This window comes from Crocodylus siamensis, chromosome 1 (genome assembly GCF_052110815.1).
Source record: "Crocodylus siamensis isolate JL-2025a chromosome 1, ASM5211081v1, whole genome shotgun sequence".
NCBI classification, from domain to species: domain Eukaryota; kingdom Metazoa; phylum Chordata; order Crocodylia; family Crocodylidae; genus Crocodylus; species Crocodylus siamensis.
Window position 1 is genome coordinate 321,969,128 of NC_143395.1, and position 22,139 is coordinate 321,991,266.

General features: G+C 44.2%; 1 protein-coding gene and 1 pseudogene across 1 annotated transcript in view; one reads left to right on the plus strand and one right to left on the minus strand.

Annotated features, from left to right (window-relative positions):
- Positions 1 to 22,139, plus strand: part of DCT (dopachrome tautomerase) — a 36,685-nt gene that overhangs the window by 9,989 nt on the left and 4,557 nt on the right. The window contains exons 3-6 of the mRNA XM_090031700.1: positions 2,155 to 2,255; positions 4,459 to 4,625; positions 16,417 to 16,596; positions 16,712 to 16,847. Coding sequence (XP_089887826.1) covers positions 2,155 to 2,255; positions 4,459 to 4,625; positions 16,417 to 16,596; positions 16,712 to 16,847 — 584 coding nt within the window. The remainder of the gene's footprint in view (positions 1 to 2,154; positions 2,256 to 4,458; positions 4,626 to 16,416; positions 16,597 to 16,711; positions 16,848 to 22,139) is intronic.
- On the minus strand, positions 6,589 to 13,683 carry LOC149874827 (uncharacterized; annotated as a pseudogene).

Genomic DNA, 22,139 nt, shown 5'->3' on the forward strand with positions numbered 1-22,139 from the left:
CACCTTTTGCCTTTTAACTGTTTAAGCTAAAAGGAAATTCTTGCACCTGGCACAGGGCCAGTGCTCAGCTTGGTTAAACTCTGATTGTCTGTTAAATTCTAGGATAAAGAGATGGTTGCTCCCCAGGGCAAGCTGGTTTTCAAGGCTGCACTAACTAAGAAATGGGTCATCTGATAGGGAACCTCGGTCACCTGATGTGGCTGATCTGGGAGCACTTCACAAAGGGAACTGTAGGCTATTAAAGAGGCTTTTGTACTAGTTCTGTAGTGAGGGGTTGGGAGGGAGAGAGAGCAGAAATGTGAGCTAGGACAGAACAGAAGGAAGCTGGCTGCTTAGAGAGACAGGTACTACAGGCTCTAGAGGAGAAGCTGTGTGCAGGAGGATCTAGTCTCCAAAGAAGACACTGACCTAAACCCAAAGAGCATTTTAGGGTGCATCTACATGCACATTAAGGTGCTTTTCCTAATGTGCATTAAATTTAGTACCTCTAACATGAGGTACTAAACAAATGCACATTAGGCTGCCTTAATGTGCAGTAACAATTTTGGATGGCTTTTAGGTGATGCTTTATGTGCAGTAGCCTATTTCATTGCACATTAGTGTCATTTAATGGTTTTTTATGTGATGATTTAATGTGCAGTAAAATAGGCTACTGCACATTGCATTAAAGCACCCCCTAGAATAGTAGCAAACTGAGGCAGGTGTATTTATTAGGTTTTCTAAATCTGCTTATTGCTTAAACCACCTAATATAGAATTAGGAGGGCCAGATTCTATTTTACTTATTAGGCACCTAAGTTCCATCCTGCTTAAGGTTATTAGGCATTTAATAACTCCAACCTGCTTGAGTCCCTGAAAAACAGGTAATGCAGAAAGTGTAGGTCCTCTTCCTTCCAGCTTTTATATGACTCAGTCTTAAGGGTCAGAAGCTGATGAATTGCAAAAGTAGATGCATTAATATATTTCCAGGGACTCAAGCAAAGTGGAATAGAATAGTACATTGGTATCTAAGTCCATTTAGATGCCCAGTACGTGGAATAGGCTCTGGCCCATTAAGTTTTGGAACCCTTTACAAGCTGTGTGCCCCTCTGTTTCAACTCCTTCATGTCCCTAAGGAGGTAAGCTGTAAAATGCACACAATACTGGGGTTATAAAAAGGTCCTGGAGTACTTTGGCATCAGTACCAGCTGTAGGGGGCTTGAGCCACAGGGTCCCATTTCCATGAAAGGGGAAGCTGAGAGTTTGTACCAAGGAAGTGTGCCAGAGGGGCTGGAACCAGAGAAATTGTTGGCACGTACTGGAACTGGGGAAGCTCAAAACACATGGGTCTTGTGTATTTGGACCCAAACACAGCAGCCTGGTGAATGTACAGGCTGAAATAGATATCCCAGAACTGTTTGATAGCAACATATACACATCTCCTAACTGGCGTTGTAGGGAATCTTTTTTTTGGTAAAACTGCATCCATTGAGGGATGCTGAAATTGCATGGGCAGCTCTGTTCCTGAATCTGTCAAGAGACTGCTGATGGAAACAGAGGCAAGGTCATTAGCTTTCTATAGTTTATCCTAATGAAAGAGGGAAAAAAACCTACCAAATTTCTCTCCCTTTTCCAAAGTGTATCTTCTTGCCAAACAGTGCAATCAGCTATTGTCACTTTGGCTGTCTCCTTCAATTCAGCTGTGCCAGTCAGGGTGGGAGAAAAATAAAAATAAAAACTGCTCAGAGATAATAGATGCGGCTTTTCAAAAATGTGGTAAGAGAAGTGACCTTTAAAATTGGCATCTGATTATGGGACATATTCTTTTTTTCTCACAGAAGTATTATATTTTTTTCATTGAATACATAGGGAGACCATACATAGTAGATAATAGGTGGGATTTCTGACAATATGAAGATATGTGAAAGAAATTAATTCAAAGTTTAGTTGCTTTTCAAAGTAAAAAAATATTCTGACTTTGAATTTTGAAGAATATTTTCAGCAATTTCTAAATTAAGAGTTTCCCATCCTTAACTTTCTGCTGGAATCTGTTTCCAATAGTGCAAACTGTGAGGTTTCTTTTGGAATCAAGCTTCAAACTGGGAATGTAATTCTGTGAAGTGTTCTGTCTAATTTCAAGTTGACATGAAGTTCTGATTGTACCTTCTGGTTCTAGGACCTGGCCGTCCATTCACTGGTATAGACTTCTCACATCAAGGGCCTGCTTTTGTTACCTGGCATAGGTATCACTTGCTGCTGCTAGAAAGAGATCTTCAGGTAAGTCAAACAGCCTGTCTTGGTATCTTTCAAAGATGCCCATATATCTCTTAATACCCATATATCTCTTAATACTCTGGCTTTTCAGTTTTACTACAAAGCTCTGTTGCATCATCCCAGATTTCTTTGGAGTAACCTGATAGATTTCATAGACTAATAATAGATTTCATAGATTTCATAGACATTTGGGCTGGAAGGGACCCCAGAGGATCATCAAGTCCAGCCCTTGCCCCAGGGGCAGGAAGTCAGCAGGGATCATAGGATCCCAGCAAGATAAACATCCAAATGTGTCTTGAAGGTGTTCAAAGTGGGCCCTTGAACCACCTCTGGCAGCAGTCTATTCCAGACCTTGGGGACTCGGACAGTGAAGAAGTTCTTTCTTATGTCCATCCTGAATCGGTTGTGGTGGAGTTTGTGACCGTTCGATCTTGTCATCCCTTGGGATGCTCTGATGAACAGACATTCCCCCAGACCCTGATGAACACCCCTAATAAACTTATAGGTGGCCACCAGATCACCCCTGAGCCTGCACTTTTCCAGGCTGAAGAGTCCCATGGCTCTCAGCCTCTCATCATAAGGTCTGTTTTCCTGATCCCTGATCATGCACATGGCTCTTCTCTGCACCCTCTCAAGCTTCTCCACATACTTTTTGAATTGTGGAGCCCAAAACTGGATGCAGTACTCCAGCTGCGGCCTCACCAAGGCCGAGTACAAGGGGAGAAAGATGTCCTAGGATTTGCCTGAGAAGCATCTATGGATGCAAGCCAGCATTTTGCTCACTTTACTAGCTGCAGCATCACACTGAAGGCTTATGTTCATCTTGTGGTCAGTCATGACCCCCAAGTCCTTTTCATCTGTAGTGCTAACCAGTGTAGCACTGCCAAGCCTATAAGCATGCTGCAGGTTTTTCCTCCCAAAGTGAAGAACCTTGAATTTTTCAGTGTTAAACATCATCAGGTTCTCGTCTGCCCATTTCATGAGCCTGTCAAGATCTGCCTGGATCGCCCTCCTGTCCTCAGGCGTGCTTTACCCCAGAGTTTGGTGTTGTCGGCAAACTTGGCCAGTCCGCTTCTGACACCAATGTCCACATCATTGATGAAGATGTTAAATAGCATAGGCCCTAGGACAGAGCTTTGTGGGACCCCACTGGTCACAGCGAACTAAGACGATTGACTCCCATTGACCACCACCCTCTGGGTCCTACCGCAGAGCCAATTCCCCAGCCAGCAAGTTGTAGTGAGGTCGAGGCTGCAGTTAGCCAGTTTTGTCAAGAGATGATTATGGGATACCAGATAGAAGGCTTTTTTAAAGTCAAGATATACAACATTGATCTCTTCCCCCTTCTCCAGGTGATAGTTCACCTGGTCGTAAAAGGAAATGAGATTGGTTCTGCAAGACCTACCCGCAACAAACCCATGCTGGGTATCCCTCAGGATATTGCCTTCAGCTAGTCTGTTAAGGATGGCCTCTTTGATAATCTTTTCCAACCTTTCTCAGGATAGAGGTCAGGCTGCTGGGCCTATAGTTTGCCAGATCTACTTTCCTCCTTTTTTTGAAGATAGGCATGACATTGGCCCTCTTCCAATCATTGGGCACTTCACCAGAGTGCCAAGAGCTCTCAAAGAACTGTGCCAGGGGCTGAGCTATGATGCTCACCAGCTCCCTGAGTACCCTGGGGTGTAAGCCATCAGGGCTGGCTGACTTGAAGGTGTCCAGCCTGTCAAGGTATTCCTGATATCTGGGATAGAGTAAATACTTATACATTGAAATGTTAAGGATGTTTGTTCATTCACAAGGGGTGAAGAGGTAGTTCAGTCTTGGTTTAACTTAAGTTAGTTCACTCAACATATTGGCTTATTCTCTGTACAGTCTCTCTCCTGAGACTCCTAGGAACATAGAATTGTCATTTTTTTGAGTTTTTAATGCTCTCAGTAGAACTTGGAACTTAGAAGCCACTTACCAGGTGATACCATCAGATGTTACAGTAATTACTTAAGAGCATTATCAACCTTGATAGACTTGGCACCAATGGCTTAATATCCTGAGTGAAGTTAAAATAATATTCTGGGAAATCTATAGACTGGTTTCAGCTATAAAAATATAGAAGAAACAATCAAATAGGTTTCAGTAACCTCTCTCTCTCTTTATAAAACATGATATAATAATAAGTGAATAAGTGCTAATACGTTTCTTTTTATTATAGCAACTGACTGGCAATGAGTCCTTTGCACTGCCTTACTGGAATTTTGCCACAGGTAGAAATGTGTGTGATGTGTGTACAGATCAGCTTTTTGGAGCATCAAGACCAGACGATCCAAGCCTAATAAGTCAGAATTCAAGATTCTCACACTGGGAAATAGTATGCAATAGGTAAGAGAACATCTAACCCCTTTCCCACCACAGATTTCACCCATTAATCAACAGTATCGATGTATAGACAAAATGAGAGGCGTCTGTGCACAACACTTTAAAGTGGGCTAAATGCATTTCAACTGCTTTAATGGTGTTGGTGTTTGCATGCCTCAGTGGCATATTGTGCCTTAATTCCAGCTGCTGTAGGAAATTTACTGGCATAATGTGCCTTAAATGACTTAGGGCACACCAAACTAAAATTCCTCCAAGGAGTTTTAGTTTGTTGCCCCTACAGCTGCAAAGTGAAGCACCGGGCTCCGTGCAGCTCCGTGGCTCTGCAGAAAGCCCTGGAGGCAGCCTGGTAGCATCCTGGGAAGGCAGGCTTTGCCCAAGGAAAGCAGTGAACCTGATTTCCCCTCACCCCCGGAGGGAGCCTGCCTGCTTCCCTCTGCAGCTGCGGTTCTCCCTGGGACCACCCAAGCCAGGTTCCTGTGGGTGGGGCACCACAGGAAAATTATGCTGGCACACATCCAGGAGGGGCCAGCAGGAGACTGCATACTTAGGGGCAACCAACATGGGTTCATCAGTGGAAAGTCCTGTCAGACCAACCTGGTGGCCTTTTACGATCAGATCACCAGATTGTTAGACGCAGGGGTAGCAGTGGATATAATCTTCTTGGACTTCCGGAAGGCTTTTGACACGTCTCTCACCCTGTTCTCATTAAGAAACTGGGGGGCTGTGGTGTAGACACCCACACAGTCAAATGGGTCACCAACTGGCCGGAGGGCCGCACCCAGAGGGTGGTAGTAGATGGGTCCTTCTCAACCTGGAAGGACGTGGGCAGTGGGGTTCCGCAGGGCTCGGTCCTCGGGCCCGCACTGTTCAACATCTTCATCAGCGATTTGGATGAGGGGGTAAAAAGCACCCTGTTCAAATTTGCTGATGACACTAAGATGTGGGGGGACGTGGGTACATTGGAAGGATGCAACAGGCTACAATCAGATCTCGACAGGTTACAAGGGTGGGCGGATGAGAATAGGATGGGTTTCAACACAGACAAGTGCAAAGTGATGCATCTCGGGAGGAATAACCAGCACCATACCTACAGGTTGGGGAACTCCCCTCTTGTCAGCACGGAGGCGGAAAGGGATCTGGGGGTCATCATTGACTCCAAGATGAACATTAGCCGGCAGTGTGGGGAGGCAGTCAGAAAGGCCAACCACACCTTGGCATGCATCCACAGATGCATCTCAAGCAGGTCCAAGGAGGTGATCCTCCCCCTCTATGCAGCACTGGTCGGGCCGCAGCTGGAGTACTGCGTCCAATTCTGGGCGCCACACTTCAAGAGGGATGTCGACAGCATGGAGAGGGTCCAGAGGAGGGCCACTCGTATGATCAGGGGACAACAGGGCAGGCCCTATGAGGACAGGCTGCGGGACCTGAACCTGTTCAGCCTCCACAAGAGAAGGCTGAGGGGGGATCTTGTGGCCTGTTATAAACTAGTCAGGGGGGATCAGCAGGCATTGGAGAAGTCACTGTTTCCCCGAGCACCGCCAGGACTGACCAGGAATAACGGTCACAAGCTGGCAGAGGTTAGATATCAGGAGGCGCTACTTCTCAGTCAGGGCGGCTAGGGTCTGAAACCAACTTCCAAGAGAAGTGGTGCAGGCTCCTACCCTGGGGGTGTTTAAGAGGAGGTTAGACGAACATCTTGCTGGGGTCATTTGACCCCAGTATTCTGCCATGGCAGGGGGTCGGACTAGATGATCTGCTCAGGTCCCTTCCAACCCTACAAACTATGAAACTATGAAACTATGAAACTCCACCCACTGGCAACTTGCCCTCCCCTCCCCACTGCCAGAGGGGCAGGTAAGTGTGGGGTGTGTGCATGACATGGGGTTTACTTCACTCTAAATTGAAGTGGTGGGTTTAAAAACTCGCTGCTTCAATTTAGGGCCTCCATTTTGTCTACACATGCCCTTTAACTACTTTTTTCCCTCCCAATTTCTGCCAAATGTGAGACAAAGAGCTTACATTCCCATCTAAAAATTGTGAAGCTGCGTACATGGATTCCATGAAAGATTTCTCCACATGTATTTTGCAAGTTTGCTTTATAAATTGAGTTTTTGGATACAATTTTTTTTCTTAACACGGTCATTTTAAGACTAACTGATATTACAAGTGCTTGACATACTAGAGGCTCACTTGTTAGAGCAGAAATATGAGGGTGGTAGTTCCATTTGTCACTCAACTGCCCTTGAAAGTTTTGTTTTAGAAACATAGATTTCATTGAAGTTTAGGGTCAGAAGGAACATTAGTAGATCATCGAGTCTGACCCCCTGCCCTGGGAAGGAAAGAGCGCAGCCAGATGACCCCAGCCAGGTGTTTGTCCAGTCTCCTCTTAAAGACCTCCAAGGTAGGGGAGAGTACCACCTCCCTTGGAAGCCCATTCCAGATTCTGGTAACCTTTACCGTAAAGACATTCTTCCTGGTGTCTAATCTAAATGTGCTCTCTGTCAGTTTGTGGCAGTTGTTTCTAGTAACTCCAAGGGGTGCCCTGGTAAACAGAGCATCTCCTATTCCTTGGTGTCCCCCCTTGACAAATGTGTAGACAGCCACTAGATCCCCTCTCAGCCTTTTCTTGCAGAGGCTGAAGAGATCCAGGTCCCTCAATCTCTCCTCATAGGACCTTACCTGCAGGCCCCTAATCATCCAAGTAGCCCTCCTCTGGACCCTCTCAAGTTTTTCCACATCCCTCTTGAGGTGTGACAACCAAAACTGAACACAGCACACCAGCTACGGCCTTACCAAAGCCGCATAGAGGGGAAGTATCACTTTCCTAGACTTGTTCATGATACACCTGCTGCTGCATGATTGCAGAGTACAGTTAGTTTTATTGATCACTTTGTCACAACATGGTGACTCATGTCCATCTTGGTGTTGACTGTGACCCTGAGACTATGACCCTTTCTGCTTTTGTGCTGCTTAGGAAGTCATCTCCCAGTCTGTAGGTGTGTTGGAGCTTCCTTCTCCCTAGGTGCAGTACTTTGCACTTATCTTTGTTAAACTGCATCCTATTTTGTTTTGCCTACTTTTTCAGCTTGTCCAAATCCACCTGAATCTATTACCTGCCCACTAGTGTGTTTACTTTGCCCCATAATTTGGCGTTGTCCATGAATTTGGACAGAGTGCTCTCCACGGCCTCATCCAAAACACTGATGAAGATATTGAACAGCACTGGTCCAAGGACTGAACTCTGGGGGACCTTACTGCCTACACCTTTCCAGGTCAATACCGACCCATCTACCACCACTCTCTGGGTGTGTCCCTTAAGTTGATTTGCCACCCACCTAACCATGTAATCATCTATGTCACAGCCACTTAGTTTATTTATGAGAATGGGGTGAGACACCATATCGAAGGCCTTTTTAAAATCCAAGAAATGACATCAGCCTTGACTCCTGCATCTAAGCATTTTGTGACCTGGTTGTAAAAAGAAACAAGACAGAATCAGACAGAATCTACCTGCTATGAACCTGTGCTGGTTGCCCTTCAGCATTATTTTTCCTGCTGGACTCCCACAAAGGTAATCCTTAATAATTGTTTCAGAGGTTTTCCCAAGGATAGAGGTGAGACTAACAGGCCTACAGTTACTTGGATCCTCCTTCCTCCCCTCCTTGAAAATAGCGACCATGTTGGCCCTTTTCCAGTGTTCTGGGACCTGTCTTGAGCACTATGAGTGCTCAAACAGTCATGCCAGTGGTTCTGCTATGACAGTGGCCAATTCCTTCAGCATGCTTGGATGAAGATCACCTGGGCCTGCAGACTTAAATGCATCCATCCCCTCCAAATGTCCCTTAGGTTGGTGCTAACTGTTGGTGGGTTTATGACCCTCCTGTGCCTGTCTGTAGTCCTATTGGGAGATTTGTCTTGATCCATGTTTAGGAATACAGAAGCAAAAAACTCATTGAAGAGCTCAGTTTTGTCCCTCTTACCTGTCACCAATTGCCCTAGTCTGTCCTGTAGGGGTCCTATGTTACCATAAGCCTTCTTTTTGTTCCCTATATACCTGAAGAAAGACTTTCTGTTGTCTTTAATTTTTGTTGCCAGCCTGAGTTCTGTTGCTGCTTTGGCCTTTCTAACTCACTTCCTGCAAGCGTGAGCCAAGTAGGTATACTTCTCCTTGGTGGCTATCTGCTCCTTTCACAGTCTGTATGCCTCTTTTTTCACCCCTAGGCTTTCCTGGATTTCCCTGTTCAGTCAAGAGGGTTTCTTAGCCCTTTACCCTCCCCGCCTCTTTATGTGCAATGGGATTGTCCCCTTCTGTACTTGAAGGATAGTTCCCTTGAGGAATGACCACTAGGGCTGTGCAAAATGGCACCGTTCTGTTTCACCTTGAGTTTTGAGGTTTCGATGGAACAGCATTCTATTTCAAATTTCTTTTCAATTTGAAACAGCTGTTCTGTTTTGCTTCATCGGAACAGTGAGGCTGTTTTGACGCTGTTTTGAAGATCAGGCTGGGGGAGGGAATTCAGCCCAGCTGAGCTGACTTTCCATCGCTAGTGCTAGATTGGGCTGGGGGCTGGGGGAAGGAAATCAGCCCAGCTGGGTTGACTTCCCATTGCCAGTGCTAGATCGGGCCTGATTTAGCGCTGGGGATGGGAACTGAGCCCAGGCTCAGTTCCTTCCCCTGTGCTGTCATCGGCTTTCCACATCCTAGCAATGGGAGGTGAGGAGAGCCAAAGCTGCACTCCTGGCTGCTGTTGGTAGTGCTTCCCTGGTTCTCCCCTGTCCCCTACCACCTTGCTGCTGGCTGCTTTGAAACCCTAAACATTTTGAAACTTTTGAAATGTTTTGACTAGCCTTGTTTTGTTTCGAGGCTGTTTCAAAGCCCTTCATTTTGATTCAATTTCACTGTTTTGAGCTTGAAATGAGTTGAAACAGTGTTGAATCTAAACAGCTGGCGAAATTTTACACCGCCCTAATGACCACCCTTCCTGGACTCTCATCTCACCAATGCTTTTGTCCTTCAGTGCCTTGCTTACTAATCTTCTGAGCTCACTGAAGTTAGCCTTTTTGAAGTCTAGCACTTCTGCTCTACTGGTTATCTTTCCCACTTTTTGCCAGATAGTGAATTCTAACAATTGGTGGTCACTATCCCCTAGGTTACCCTGTATCTGCATATCTCCCACCAGGTCATCCCTTGTAGCAAACACCAAGTCCAGAAAGGCATTTCCCCTAGTGGGACTGTATACCTCCTGTGTTAGGTGAAGGTCCTGTATGCAGGTTAAGAACCTACATGAATGGTCAGATCTAGCTGACTGCTGCTCCCAGATGTTGGGGTAATTTAGGTCACCCATGAAAACCACGTCCCTTGAGTGTACTGCCTCTGAGAGCTGCCTTGAGAATTCCAGGTCTAGCTCATCCTCCTGGTGTGGCAGTCTGTAATAGCCCCCCATTACCAAGTCCCTTTCCCCCTGACCTCCTTGTATTCTGACCTACAGTACCTCAGTTTGCCCCTCTTCTGATCCCATTTTGATTATAGGGGATGTGTATTGTTCCTTATCATAGAGAGCAATGCCTCCTCCCAACATTTTCCCCACTTTGTTGTGTCTGTACAGCCTATAGCCCTCAATGCCTACTGCCCAGTCATGGGTAGGGTCCCACCAGGTTTCAGTTAATCCAACCAGGTCAAAGTCTTTTTTTGCAAGCAGGAGTGTGAGCTCTTCCTGCTTGTTTCCCATACTCATAGCATTGGTATAGAGACACTTTAGCCCCCCATTAGGTGCCCTTGGTACCCCCCTGTCCTGATATGTATTGGGCCCAAAAATACTTATGTGGATCAACGCATGGCTCATGGTTCACTGATCCTAGATTCTCTCTGTCTTCTGTATCCCCTTCCCCCCCAATAAACTTAGTTTAAAGCTCTATGTAGGAGATCAGCCAACATGTAAGAGAACAGACTCTTACCTTTCAAAGAGAGATGAAGACCATCACATCCCAGCATATCTCTTTCATGGAAGTGCAGATCATGGTTGAAGAAGCCAAAACCCACACAATGGCACCAACTCCAGAGCTGCAAGTTGACTTCTCTAATACAGTTGTCTTGATGCTGGCTATGACCACTGACTGGGAGAATCAATGAGAAAACCACCTGCACCCCTGATCTCCTAAGCCTGGCCCCCAGAACTTTGTAGTCACTCATGATATGGCCCAGAATACTCTTGGCTGCATCATTTGTACCCACATGGATGAGGGCCATGGGATATTAGTATGAGGGCCAGATGAGGTCAGTAATTCTTGCAGTGATGTCTCAAGTCCAGGCTCCAGGCAGGTAGCATACCTCCTGTACTATGGGATCCAGGTGACAGATGACTCCCTCCATTCCTATCAGGAGGAAGTCTCCTACCATGATGACTTGGCATCTCTTCCTCCAGCTGTCTGACTGTCCCCTCAGCGTGCATGGTGGAGGTTGTGGCTCCCTCTGCTGCACTCTTCTCCAGTGATGCCAGGGCCTTGTATCTGTTCCCCAGCTGTACTAGGGAAGTTGTCCCAGCAGTGTAATGTCTGGCTCTGGAGGTTCCCATCTTCCAGACATCTGCATTGGGTCCTTCCCGTGGTGTTACCCCACTAAGTGTGTGGTCCTGCAGAAAATGAAAGTACCCATCAACCTCATCCTCTCCAACCCTGATCCCCTGCAGCCTGCTAACCTCTGCCTGGAGTTCCCTCACCCACCCCTTCAGGGCTTCAAGCTGGGCACATGAGGGACCAGTGAGGGGACTCCTGTTTCCCCCCACCCCCAAGGCCATAGAGGCCTCGCCAGGCAACCCCTGCAGACAGGGGGCTAGGGTGCTGATAACACCCCAAGGGCTCTGTCTGGGTGGAGGCCTCAAAGGAGCCCCAGGTTGGGGGCATCACAGGGGAAGCGTTCCTGGCTGCTCGCCTGGCTGCTTGCCATGTACTTACCACCATTGAAGGACTCCTTCAATTCTGCTCACCCAAAGTCTTTGTCCAAGGCTGCCAACGCCTAGAGTTCAAGCCCCTCCTGTGTGCCCTCCTGCGTGAACTCCCATGCAAACTCTGGCACACCCTTGTAGAGTGTACCTGTTTGCGTGGTCTATTCATGCAGCTCAGGAGCATGGCTCCCTCCCGGCACAGCTATGGGGACCAGAGGGTAGAAAAACTCTTCTGGATCCCCTATAGCTGGCCCTTTACTTTGCCTCTCCCTCTCACTAGCCCCACTTACCTCTGTGGTAATCCCTTGCTTGGCAGAGGTCCAGTGTGGTGTGGTTGGGGGGAGCTGAGGGCACATGTGTGCTACCCAACATTTTTGATCTTTCAGTGATGCTAGAAAATACCAATGGTGAGATGCTAGCTGTATTGTACTTAGGGCCTTTACACCTGAGTTAGGGCCTTTACATCAAAGAGATCTAAATTTTGCCCCAGATTTACAGACTTCTTGACCACATCTACATGAGACGCTGACTGTGCAGTTGTTATTGCACAGTCATCTAGTACTTGCATACTTAGTATAAACAAGTACTAAATGATTGAGCAGTAACTGGAGTTACTGTGGAGTAGCATCACTGGACAGCTTTTAGGTGATGCTGACTGCACAGTAGCTTGTATTGTATCATGCTTCCTGCCATGTGATACTACTGCACAGTAGTAATGAGCTACCACTCAGTCAGTTTCTCATGTAGGTGCTGCCCTTTAAAATGAAACTGAATTAACATCTTATAAATCAACATACTGATCTGGCAAATGGCCATGTAAGGGTACGTCCTCAACTGTGGCATTTTTAGGACTGGAGCTTTGGGATGTAATTGAACATTTAAATAACACATAAAATTATAATACTCATATATCAATCAAGTTTTGGAAGGCATAAATTCAAGAGGAGCTGCTAGAAAATGAGTGCTTTTGAAAACTCAGAAGCACTTATGTAGGTGCTTAAATATCTACTTAAAATTCTAACTTTAGTCATCAATTTTATAACCCTTGCTCTTTTTGTATGGCTGCTACCCTGATGAGGAACAGAGGATTTTTACCTTGAAAACTGATATGTTTCTAAACTTTGTCTTCACCTATATTACAGGAGGGGGGTTTTCTTTATATTTTTTACTCCAATTATCTATGGAAATACACTTTCACTTGCTTTTGAACATAATGGACCTGTTATTTCTCTGGTCTTCCTCTTACTTTTGACATATTTGTAGAAACCCTTTTTATTGCCTTGTATGTCCCTTACCAGTTGCATTTCAAAACATAATATAAAAATTGCATTTCAAAACATGCTTTAGCCACCTTAATTTTCTCCTTGTGTGATATTCTTATACTTTTCCCTAGTGCTATGACTAAGTTTAACTTTTTATATTATTCCTTTTTGAGTTTTAACTCACTGAAGAAATTCCTTTCTAGCCAGGCTGGTTTCTTATTGTACTTCCTATGCTTTTGTTGGATCAAGATAGCTTGCTCCTGTGCCCTTAAAAGTGCCTCCTTGAAATACAGTCAGCTTTCCTGCACTCCTACCCTCCTCAAACTTTTCTCCCAGGGGATCCTGCCCACCAATTTCCTGAGTTTGTTAAAATCAATTTTAAGTTTTTCTGAAGTGCTCCTTCCTTCCTCCCCTTAGGATCATGAACTTTATTATTTCATGGTCATTGTCACTGAAGTTACCTTTCACCTCCATATTCTCAATCAATTTCTCCCTGTTTGAGTAGTGAGTCAAGAAGAGCTTACCTCCTACTTGGACTGTATATCATCTATATCAGTTAAAAGTTATCCCCAACACATTCCAAGAATTTGCTGGATTGCCTATGCACTGCTGTGTTTCCTTCACAAAAGATTCCCCAATAATGAAAGTACCACGTGAAAACCAAGTCCTCAGATTTGAAAGCTTCCATCAGTGGTTTAAAGAAGGCCTCATCTACCTCCTCCTCCTGGTTTGGAGGCCTGTAGCAGACACCCACCATAACATCCCCCATAACATGCTGTTGTCCCCTCTGAGCTTTACCCAGAGGCTTTCAATAGGCCTCCCTTCTACTTTGTACTGCACCTCAGAACACGTATACATCGCCTTTCTATATAGAGCAACACCTTTTCCTTTTCTTCCCTTGCATATCCTTCCTGAACAAGCTATACCCATCAGGGAGGCTCTTCAGTCTATGAACTAGCTCACCATATCTCTGTAATCCCAATTATATTATAATTCTGTGCTTGTATTAGACCTCCAATGCTTCCTGTTTGTTACCTACGCTTTTCATATTGGTATAAGGCATCTAACTGATTATCTTATCTTTTCCCTGAAAATATTGGTAAGGCTTCTGCTGTTGCTTCCCCCTTAATATATTTTTATCTAAATCCCTTGACTCTTCACTTGCCTCTTCACTTGCCTCTGGATTTTTTTCTCCATCCCTTGGGAAGTTCACATACCTCTGACAAATTTGTGTACAATAAATAGACAAAAGTTAGAGGAAGACCAGAGAAACAGTAGGTCCCTTACAAAATACAAAAGGCAATCTCGTTATGGATTATACAGAGAAGTTTGAAGTATTTAATGTATGTTTTACTTTAGCCTACACAAATAGGGACAGCTACCAGATCGTAAATGCAGTTGGCAGTAAAATTTGGGAAGAAGAGAGCATCCTAGAGTAATAGAAGAAAAAAATAGGGATTAGATGCTTTCAAAACAGCAGGGCTGGATGGAATGCACCCTGGGGTACTGAAGAAATTTACTGAAGTAATTTCATACCCATTGGCTATCCTCTTTGAGAATGGGTGGAGGTCAGGTGAGGTCCCAGATGACTGGAAAAGGGCAAATATAGTGTCTGTCTTTAAGAACGGAAAGAAGGAGCGTCTGGCCAATCAACCTGACCTCAATACCTGGAAAGATCATAGAGCAGGTCCTCAAAGAATCTATTGTGAAGCACCTAGAGAAGAACAGGTGAGCAGGAAGCTCCAGCCTGGATTCACTAAGAGCAAGACAAGTCTGACCAACATGTTTTCCTTCTACCATAAGGTGACAGGTTCTGTGGATGTGGGGAGAGCAGTGAATGTGATATGCCTTGATTTTAGCAGGGCTTCTGGAACCGTGACATTCTCATTAACAAGCTAAGGCATGCAAACTAGGTGAAAGTGCTGTAAGGTATAAGTAAATGGATAAGTATAAGTAATTGGATCATCATGCTCAACCAGTGGTCATCAGGAGGGATCCTGGTTTTCTGTGATAAAAAAAATCCGAAATTTTTGGCAACCCCCCCCCCCTCAAAATCCACATTTTTCCATGATTAAAATGAAACACCACTAATATATATATGGAAAAATGTGGATTTTGGGTTTGTTTTATATAAACAAATTTGGGATTTTTTTATCAGAGAAAAGCAGGATCCCTGGTCTTCAGTAGGAGGAGCTATCAAGTTGGGCTCCCAAGGGCTCAGTCCTGGAATCAGTGTTAATATTTTCTGTAATGATTTGATTGAAGGGATTAAGTACACACTTAGCAAATTTGCCGATAACAGCAAGTTGGGTGGAGTTGCAGACACTTTGGAGGCTAGCATCCAGAATGACTTGGATAGACTGGAGAAATGGCTCACAATCAATCAGATGAGATTCAATGAGGACAAGTGCAAAGTCCTCCACATGGTATTGAGTAATTGAATGCACAGATACAGACTGGAGAATGACTGGTTAGGCTGCAGTACTAAAGAGAAAGACCTGGGGGTTACAGTAGGCCATAAGCTGACTATAAACCAACTGTGAGCTCTTGTTTCAAAAACGGCCAACAGGGTGGTATTTTGTCAACAGGGTTGTCTTTTACAACTTGGGAGAAGTAATTATTTAGGTCTATTCAGCACTGGTGAGTCCTCACTTGGAATACGGTGTCCAGTTTTGAACCCCACGCATTGAGAAGGATGTGGACAGATTGGAGAGAGTCCAAGGGAGAGCAACAAAAATGATGAGGGGCCTGAGAAGCAAGACTTACGAGGAAAGATTGAAAAAACTTTGGTTATTTTAGTCAGGAAAAGAGAAAACTGAGGGGGGATTTGATAACATTCTTCAGATAACACAGAGACTGGAGATGGGTTTTTCTCTATGGCTATAGGGGGCAGGACTAGGAGCAATGGGCTCAAGCTTTAGCAGGGGAAATTTAAGTTGAAGATTAGGAGGAACTTTCTGACTATGAGGTTGATCAGGCATTGGAAGAAGCTACTTAGAGAAACTGTTGAATCTCTGTCCTTGGAATTTTTCAAGAACTGGTTGAACAGACACTTGGTTGAGACAGTTTAGTTGGGAATGATCCTGCCTTGAACAGGGGGCTTGTGAAGTCTCTTTTACCCCTACTTTCCTATGATCCTATGCCTGGGGAAGAAGGGAGACGAGAAGAGCTGCTCAGACTTGATTCAGAATCATTGCTGTTGTCCAGACATCTAGGCTGTGTGTCAGCTGTGGGAGTACAATTTCCTCAGAGAAACTATCATCATAAAATTAGCCCAAATTTAATACATCACTGTTAAAGACATGCTTGGTAACATCTGTATCCCCATTCTGAGACAGAAATCTAAAACTTGGAGCAGGTCTGAAGCTATTTCATTTCAAAACAGGCTGATGATTCCAGTTCCCAAAGAATGGCCCAAACATTTTCTTTGTATGGAACCTCTTAAGACAACTGAGACTGTTCATATGCCTAATACACACCAGCGTTGGTAGGATCAGTCTCCCTGGCCTCAAGGGGGGCCACAGTGGATGGCTTCTGTTTACTTTCTCAACCTGGTCTAACTGTTCTATGCAACCTTAATTTTATTCTAAGCTTGGATGACTACAATCGTCTGGTTACTCTGTGTAATGGGACTAATGAAGGGCTACTGAGAAGGAACCCACTAGGAAGGTTGAAGGAGCAGCTGCCTACCATGGAAGATGTTCGGAACTGTCTTTCACTCCAAGAGTTTGATAGTCCGCCATTTTTCCGGAATTCCAGTTTCAGCTTCAGGTTTGTGCTCTGATTTCTGAAGCTTGTTTTGCCCAGGGAAAGGTTATTATTTATGTGTTTGTAGGTAGAGTTGGTCAATAGATGGTTACTTCACGTTGTTTTACCCTAAACACAGGAATGCCCTGGAAGGGTTTGAACACCCAGATGGAGCTTTTGTCTCTCCAGTGATGAGCCTTCATAACCTGGTTCACTCTTTCCTGAATGGAACCAGTGCTCTCCCTCATGCAGCAGCCAATGATCCAATTTTTGTGGTAAGTCATTTTTCTAATGCAGGGGTGTCAAACCCATCTGGCCCAATGCACCGGATGAGAGGCATGGGGGCTGGTCTGTGGGCTGGACTGGACCGACAGATTGGCCCTGCATGCTGATTCAGGGTTCTGGAGTGGCTGGAGTGGTTTCCACATGTGGCATGTGGGGAAAACAGTGGATGTGATATACCTTGTTTCTAGCAAAGCACCTGACACTATGATATTCTTATCAACAAGCTACGGAATGTGGACTAGATGAAAGTGCTGTAAAGGTGGCTATATAACTGGTTGGATCATCACACTCAAACAGAAGTCATCACTAGGAGGAGGAATCAAGTTGGGTTCCCCAGGGGTCTGGCCTGGACCCCAGGGTCTGTGGCAAGGTTCATGGAGCTGCTGCACAGCTGTGCTGCATGCAGTGGCTGCTCTGCTGCTCCAGAGCATGAACTTGAGTGGGTGCCATGCATGGCATGTGGGGCCATCTGGTGTGTCCCACATGCTGCCTTTGGATCAGTTCCAAGACCCATGGCCAGCACTTTGGGGGGCCATATCTTTGACATCCCTTTCCTACAGTGATTGTAAATGAATGTGCCTCAATGCCTCAGCAGGGATTTGCAGGCCTGCAGTAGTGAAATGATTTACCTAGAAACCATTCCTTCACATACAAAATGAGGTTTCCCTCTCTTCTTGAATACTGTCACATCTATTAATACTTAAAGGAACTGGGAGGAAATGTCAAGATGGTAAATGCAATCCAAATTCAACTATTAGGGAAGAAGAACTGTGATTCAAAGTGCAAAAGTCTTTTATCCGATGACTGTAGACAGACAGAATTTGAATTTCACATCATGTTTCTGTCAAAATCTCAGCAAAGGATATCTTGAGGCTAGGACTACATATTTTTGGATACTATAGTCTCAGTCTGAGTCAGTAGCTTATTTGATTGCTCATGGGGACATCTAATTTTCTGAGGCCTAAGAGAGGGGTAGTCAGATAATTTAGTAAACTAGAAGATAGCAAACAGCAGTGAACAAAGCTTAACATTGTTAGCTGAGCCTGCTATACATTTGCCTTCCTCATAGACACTTGCTAAATTCTACTTACTTTTTTAGATTAAACCATAATTATTGGATAAAGAAATTCCACTTGTATTCTTTTCTTCCTTAGCCTTATTGTAAGCTTGTACTCCATTATTGTAGTTGTTATCTCAAATAATCAGGTAGTAGCACTCTCATTTATTTCCTTCAGAGCTTTTGTATCCTTCACCGTGGCACCTTTCTGATTCTTAAGCCTCTTTGAAGACAAATCTAGCTTTCTAATGACTGGAGGTCATTAATGAGCTGCAATCAGTAGTTCAGATGCATGCTGAAATAAGATGCCTGCTGGCAAGCAGTGTTTTTAAAATAAGAAAAAAGAAAAAAAAGGGTGGGGGGTGGGGGATGGATGGATGATACGGGGGACTGGTAATACCTTACCTCTGTTTGGTCATTGTATTTATTTTGTAGCGTATTTTCCATTGCGTTGTTTGTGGGCCAAATATTTTGAAGAGTACAGTGAACAATTCAGTAATGAGGAATCTTACTGCAATTTTGGTATGCCATAAGTGTATGAAATGAGCTTGAGTATAATATTCTCTAACAAGCATTCTAGGGTACAAACAGCAAGTTGCTGGAAATAAAGATGCAATCAAATTCAGAGACGATATGTACTGCAGTGAAACTAACATGTTATCACCTGGGAGTACTAGAGTCCAGTTCAATCCGATTTACCATTCATGTTAAGGTACTAGAAGGGAGGCAAGAGTATAGAATAGCTAGATCCTGATCTTGCAAACCAGAATGATTTCTCATACCCATTTTCAAAATCAGCATTTTAAATGTGTCCATAGAAGCAAAGTCAGTCCAGAGATCTATTTCCCTGGACATTTAAATATATAATCAAAGATATTTGTACAAATATAGTTGAATCTTACTGTGGTATTTGAATGTCTTCTTTAGCCTTACATTGCTCATAACATGATCCAAAATAGAGAAAAGCCAGGATGTTCCTTGAAGCAGGCACTGTGTGCTCCTTTATGTTTAGATAGTACTTGGCACATTTGCGCCACAGCCACAGCCTAAATCAGCTTAAGTTGATTTTTCTTAAACTTGAAGAGGAGAACCTATTTTGACTCTCTGGCCATTTTCTCAGATATTTAAAAATATACAAAATAAAATTTATAAACTTTCTCCTGTCCTGTTTTCCTTCATTAAACTCACCGTGAAAGTTTAAGAAAATAGATGAGGTGTAAAGGAATGTATTCAAGAGTCAATCTTACTAGAAAATGTTCTGCCACTTCTTCTGTCCTTCTAAGCCTTTGAGTTCAGGGCTCATGTGCCTTCCCTGATTATAATAGTGGCACCTTCATAAGAGGCTCCTAAACTACCTACCGTTTTGTTAAACTCAAACCAAGCTTTTAAACTTCACTAGGGAACTGTGTGTCAGGCAGTGTAGTCTATGACTTAATGTCTTTTCATCATTAAGTACTGTTTAATGAGTGAATAGTTGCATTCTGCATTGGTGTAACCAGCTGAGTGAGTGGCCTTATGTAGAGCCCAGTACAGTAATTCACACTTTGAGGTGACAAAAGCACAGATAAATATAACAAGAGTTGCATCTGAAGGAGCAGGTTACCACCTTGCTACCAAATGTCTTAATATCAACCCTATTCCTATCCAGATCACCCAAAAGCTGCCAGGGACAAAACAGTCCTCTAAGCCAGCGGTTCTGAATCGGGGGTACATGTACCCCCAGGGGTACATGAAGCCTCATCAGGGGGGTACACAAGATATATTTCATGCATTATCTAACACAGGTCAAAGGGCCTAAAAAAAGTCTTGACAAATTGCCGGGGTTCTACTGCCATAAATTGTGCATGCGTGTGGAAACCAGATATCCTACTCCTGCTCCTGCTCCATGCCTCAACCTCGCACTGGAAACATTGCTCTTAGGGGGCACGTGACGTCTCACCCTGAGACCAAGGGGTATGTAAACTGAAAGAGGTTCAGAACCGCTGCTGTAAGCTAACTAATCTTAAGGAAATTAACAATTTGTGTTAGGCAGAATGGGGCCAAAATGTGTTTAATGATCTTTCCTGTGGTGGACAGCAAGGTGATCCCTCTGTAATTTCCAAAAGATTGTCACAATCCCTAAGGCCATCTGGGATTTCCTAATCATTTCAAATCCTTAAGATGAGGACATGGAGATGTGGTATGAGCTCCTCTCCCCCTTGCTTGAAGATTTCAGTGGGGATTCCATCAGTTCCAGATGCTTGTTATTCTTCACCTGCTTGATGGCTTTTCTCACCTCATCAAGGGTTGAAGGGATTCCAGGATCATCTCTGACTGGGTGTTGTTGGATGGAGTTGAGAATGCTCTTATCAGCAACAGACTCTTGATTGACAAGATCTTCAAAATGCTCCTTCCAACAGTATTGGTTGCTTTTCTTTCTTTGATCAGGTCTCCTCCATCCTTAGGATGGTTTGTGAACGGTGGTTCTCTGTAATGGATCTATCACAGATCCCTTTGAGGCTAAGATGGGAGTTAAGTGAAGCTGTGTCATTGCTCCAATACTCTTCTTGATATTTCTTACCGTGATGCTACATTAGACCACCAACAAGCTTCAAGTCAGAATGGAGCTAAACTACTGAATAAATGGTAAACTGTTTAATGTCAGCTGACTGTGAGCCAAAACCAAGACCACCCCAATCTTAATCATTGAGTTTCAGTATGCTGATGACGCTGTAGTTTGTGGTCACTCGGAAGCAGACCTTCAGGCAATTGTTGATATCTTTTTGAAGGCATATGAGAAAATGGGACTGACGCTTAACATTCAGAAGATGAAGGTTCTCTATCAACAAGCTCTTAATTAGCAATCACCAGCTCTAGTAATTCAGATTCATGGTGAGACTCTGGAGGAAGTTGAATATTTCCTGTACCTTAGAAGCCATCTCTCACAGAAGGCTGACATTAACAAAGTAATCCAATGTTGCCTCAAATGTGCAAATTCAGTCTTCAGACACCTGAGGAAATGGGTATTTGAAGATCGTGACATTCAATCCAAAACTAAGCTCATAGTTTATAAAGCAGTTGTGATCCTTACCTTACTGTACAAAGCTGAGATGTGGACAGTGTACAAGAGACACCTCAAGTCATTGGAGAAGTACCATCAGTGCTGACTGTGGAAGATGCTTCAAATCCAGTGGGAAGATAGATACACCAAAGTTAGTGGCTTCTCGTAAGCAACCACCATAAGCATCGAGGTGATGATCATCTGACACCAACTTTGCTGGGTCGGCCATGTCATCCAGTTGTCTGACTCTAAACTCCTGAAGCAAGTTTTATTCTCCCAGCTCAGTCAAGGTATATTTTCAGGAGGAGGGCAAAGAAAGCTTTTCAAGGACTCCCTCAAGGCCAACTTGAAAAAAATGCAACACTGAGTCAACTTGTGGAAAATTATCACTCCGGACCACCGCAAATGGAGGAGGAGTCTGCTGCAAGGATCTCAGTACTCTGAAACGTTAGGATGACAACAGGAGATGGACAAATGGGAGTGGCAGAAACAGTGTATTGTGGACTGTATCAAGAATCCAGAACCACCCACCCTACATGAAAACATATGCCCTATTTGCAACAGAGTCTGTCAATCCCAGATCAGCCACATCACCCATCTTCAGATCCACAGATAAGACAATCATGGAAGAAAATCGTCCTCGACTGTGAGGGATTGCTGAAGAAGCAGACATTTCTTTAAGTTTTCAAGATCCTTAATAAAAGGTCCCCTTTCTCGATGATTGTGGTTGTGTTGCTCATTATCATCTACCTCTCACCTCCTCTCTGTTGGCTTCCCTCTGATTCACAGGTGATAATTGTCCACTGCCCTTTTAAGCAATGAAGTGTATTAACATAATTAGGTTAAGATAAAGCAATTAGTCTGACTTGTATTTAACTGGACTCTTTCTCAGACATGATTAAGATTGCTTGAGGCCTGAAAGCTTGTCTCCTATTTTTACCAACTGTACAAGTTGGTTCAATAAAAGATACTATCTCATCTGATATCATACTTCTCCACTATCACAACTACATCAATGATTTTCCTGTCTTATACTGTTATATTCACTACAGGAGCTTTCATTCTTGGGAGTGTCTTGAGTGCCCTCTAGTGGGTAACCTAAAAGTTTGACTCCTGGAAGAAATGTTTGGATTTAAAAAGCAGAGATCAGAGATCATCTCTGAGAACTTGGCACATCTGAAAATC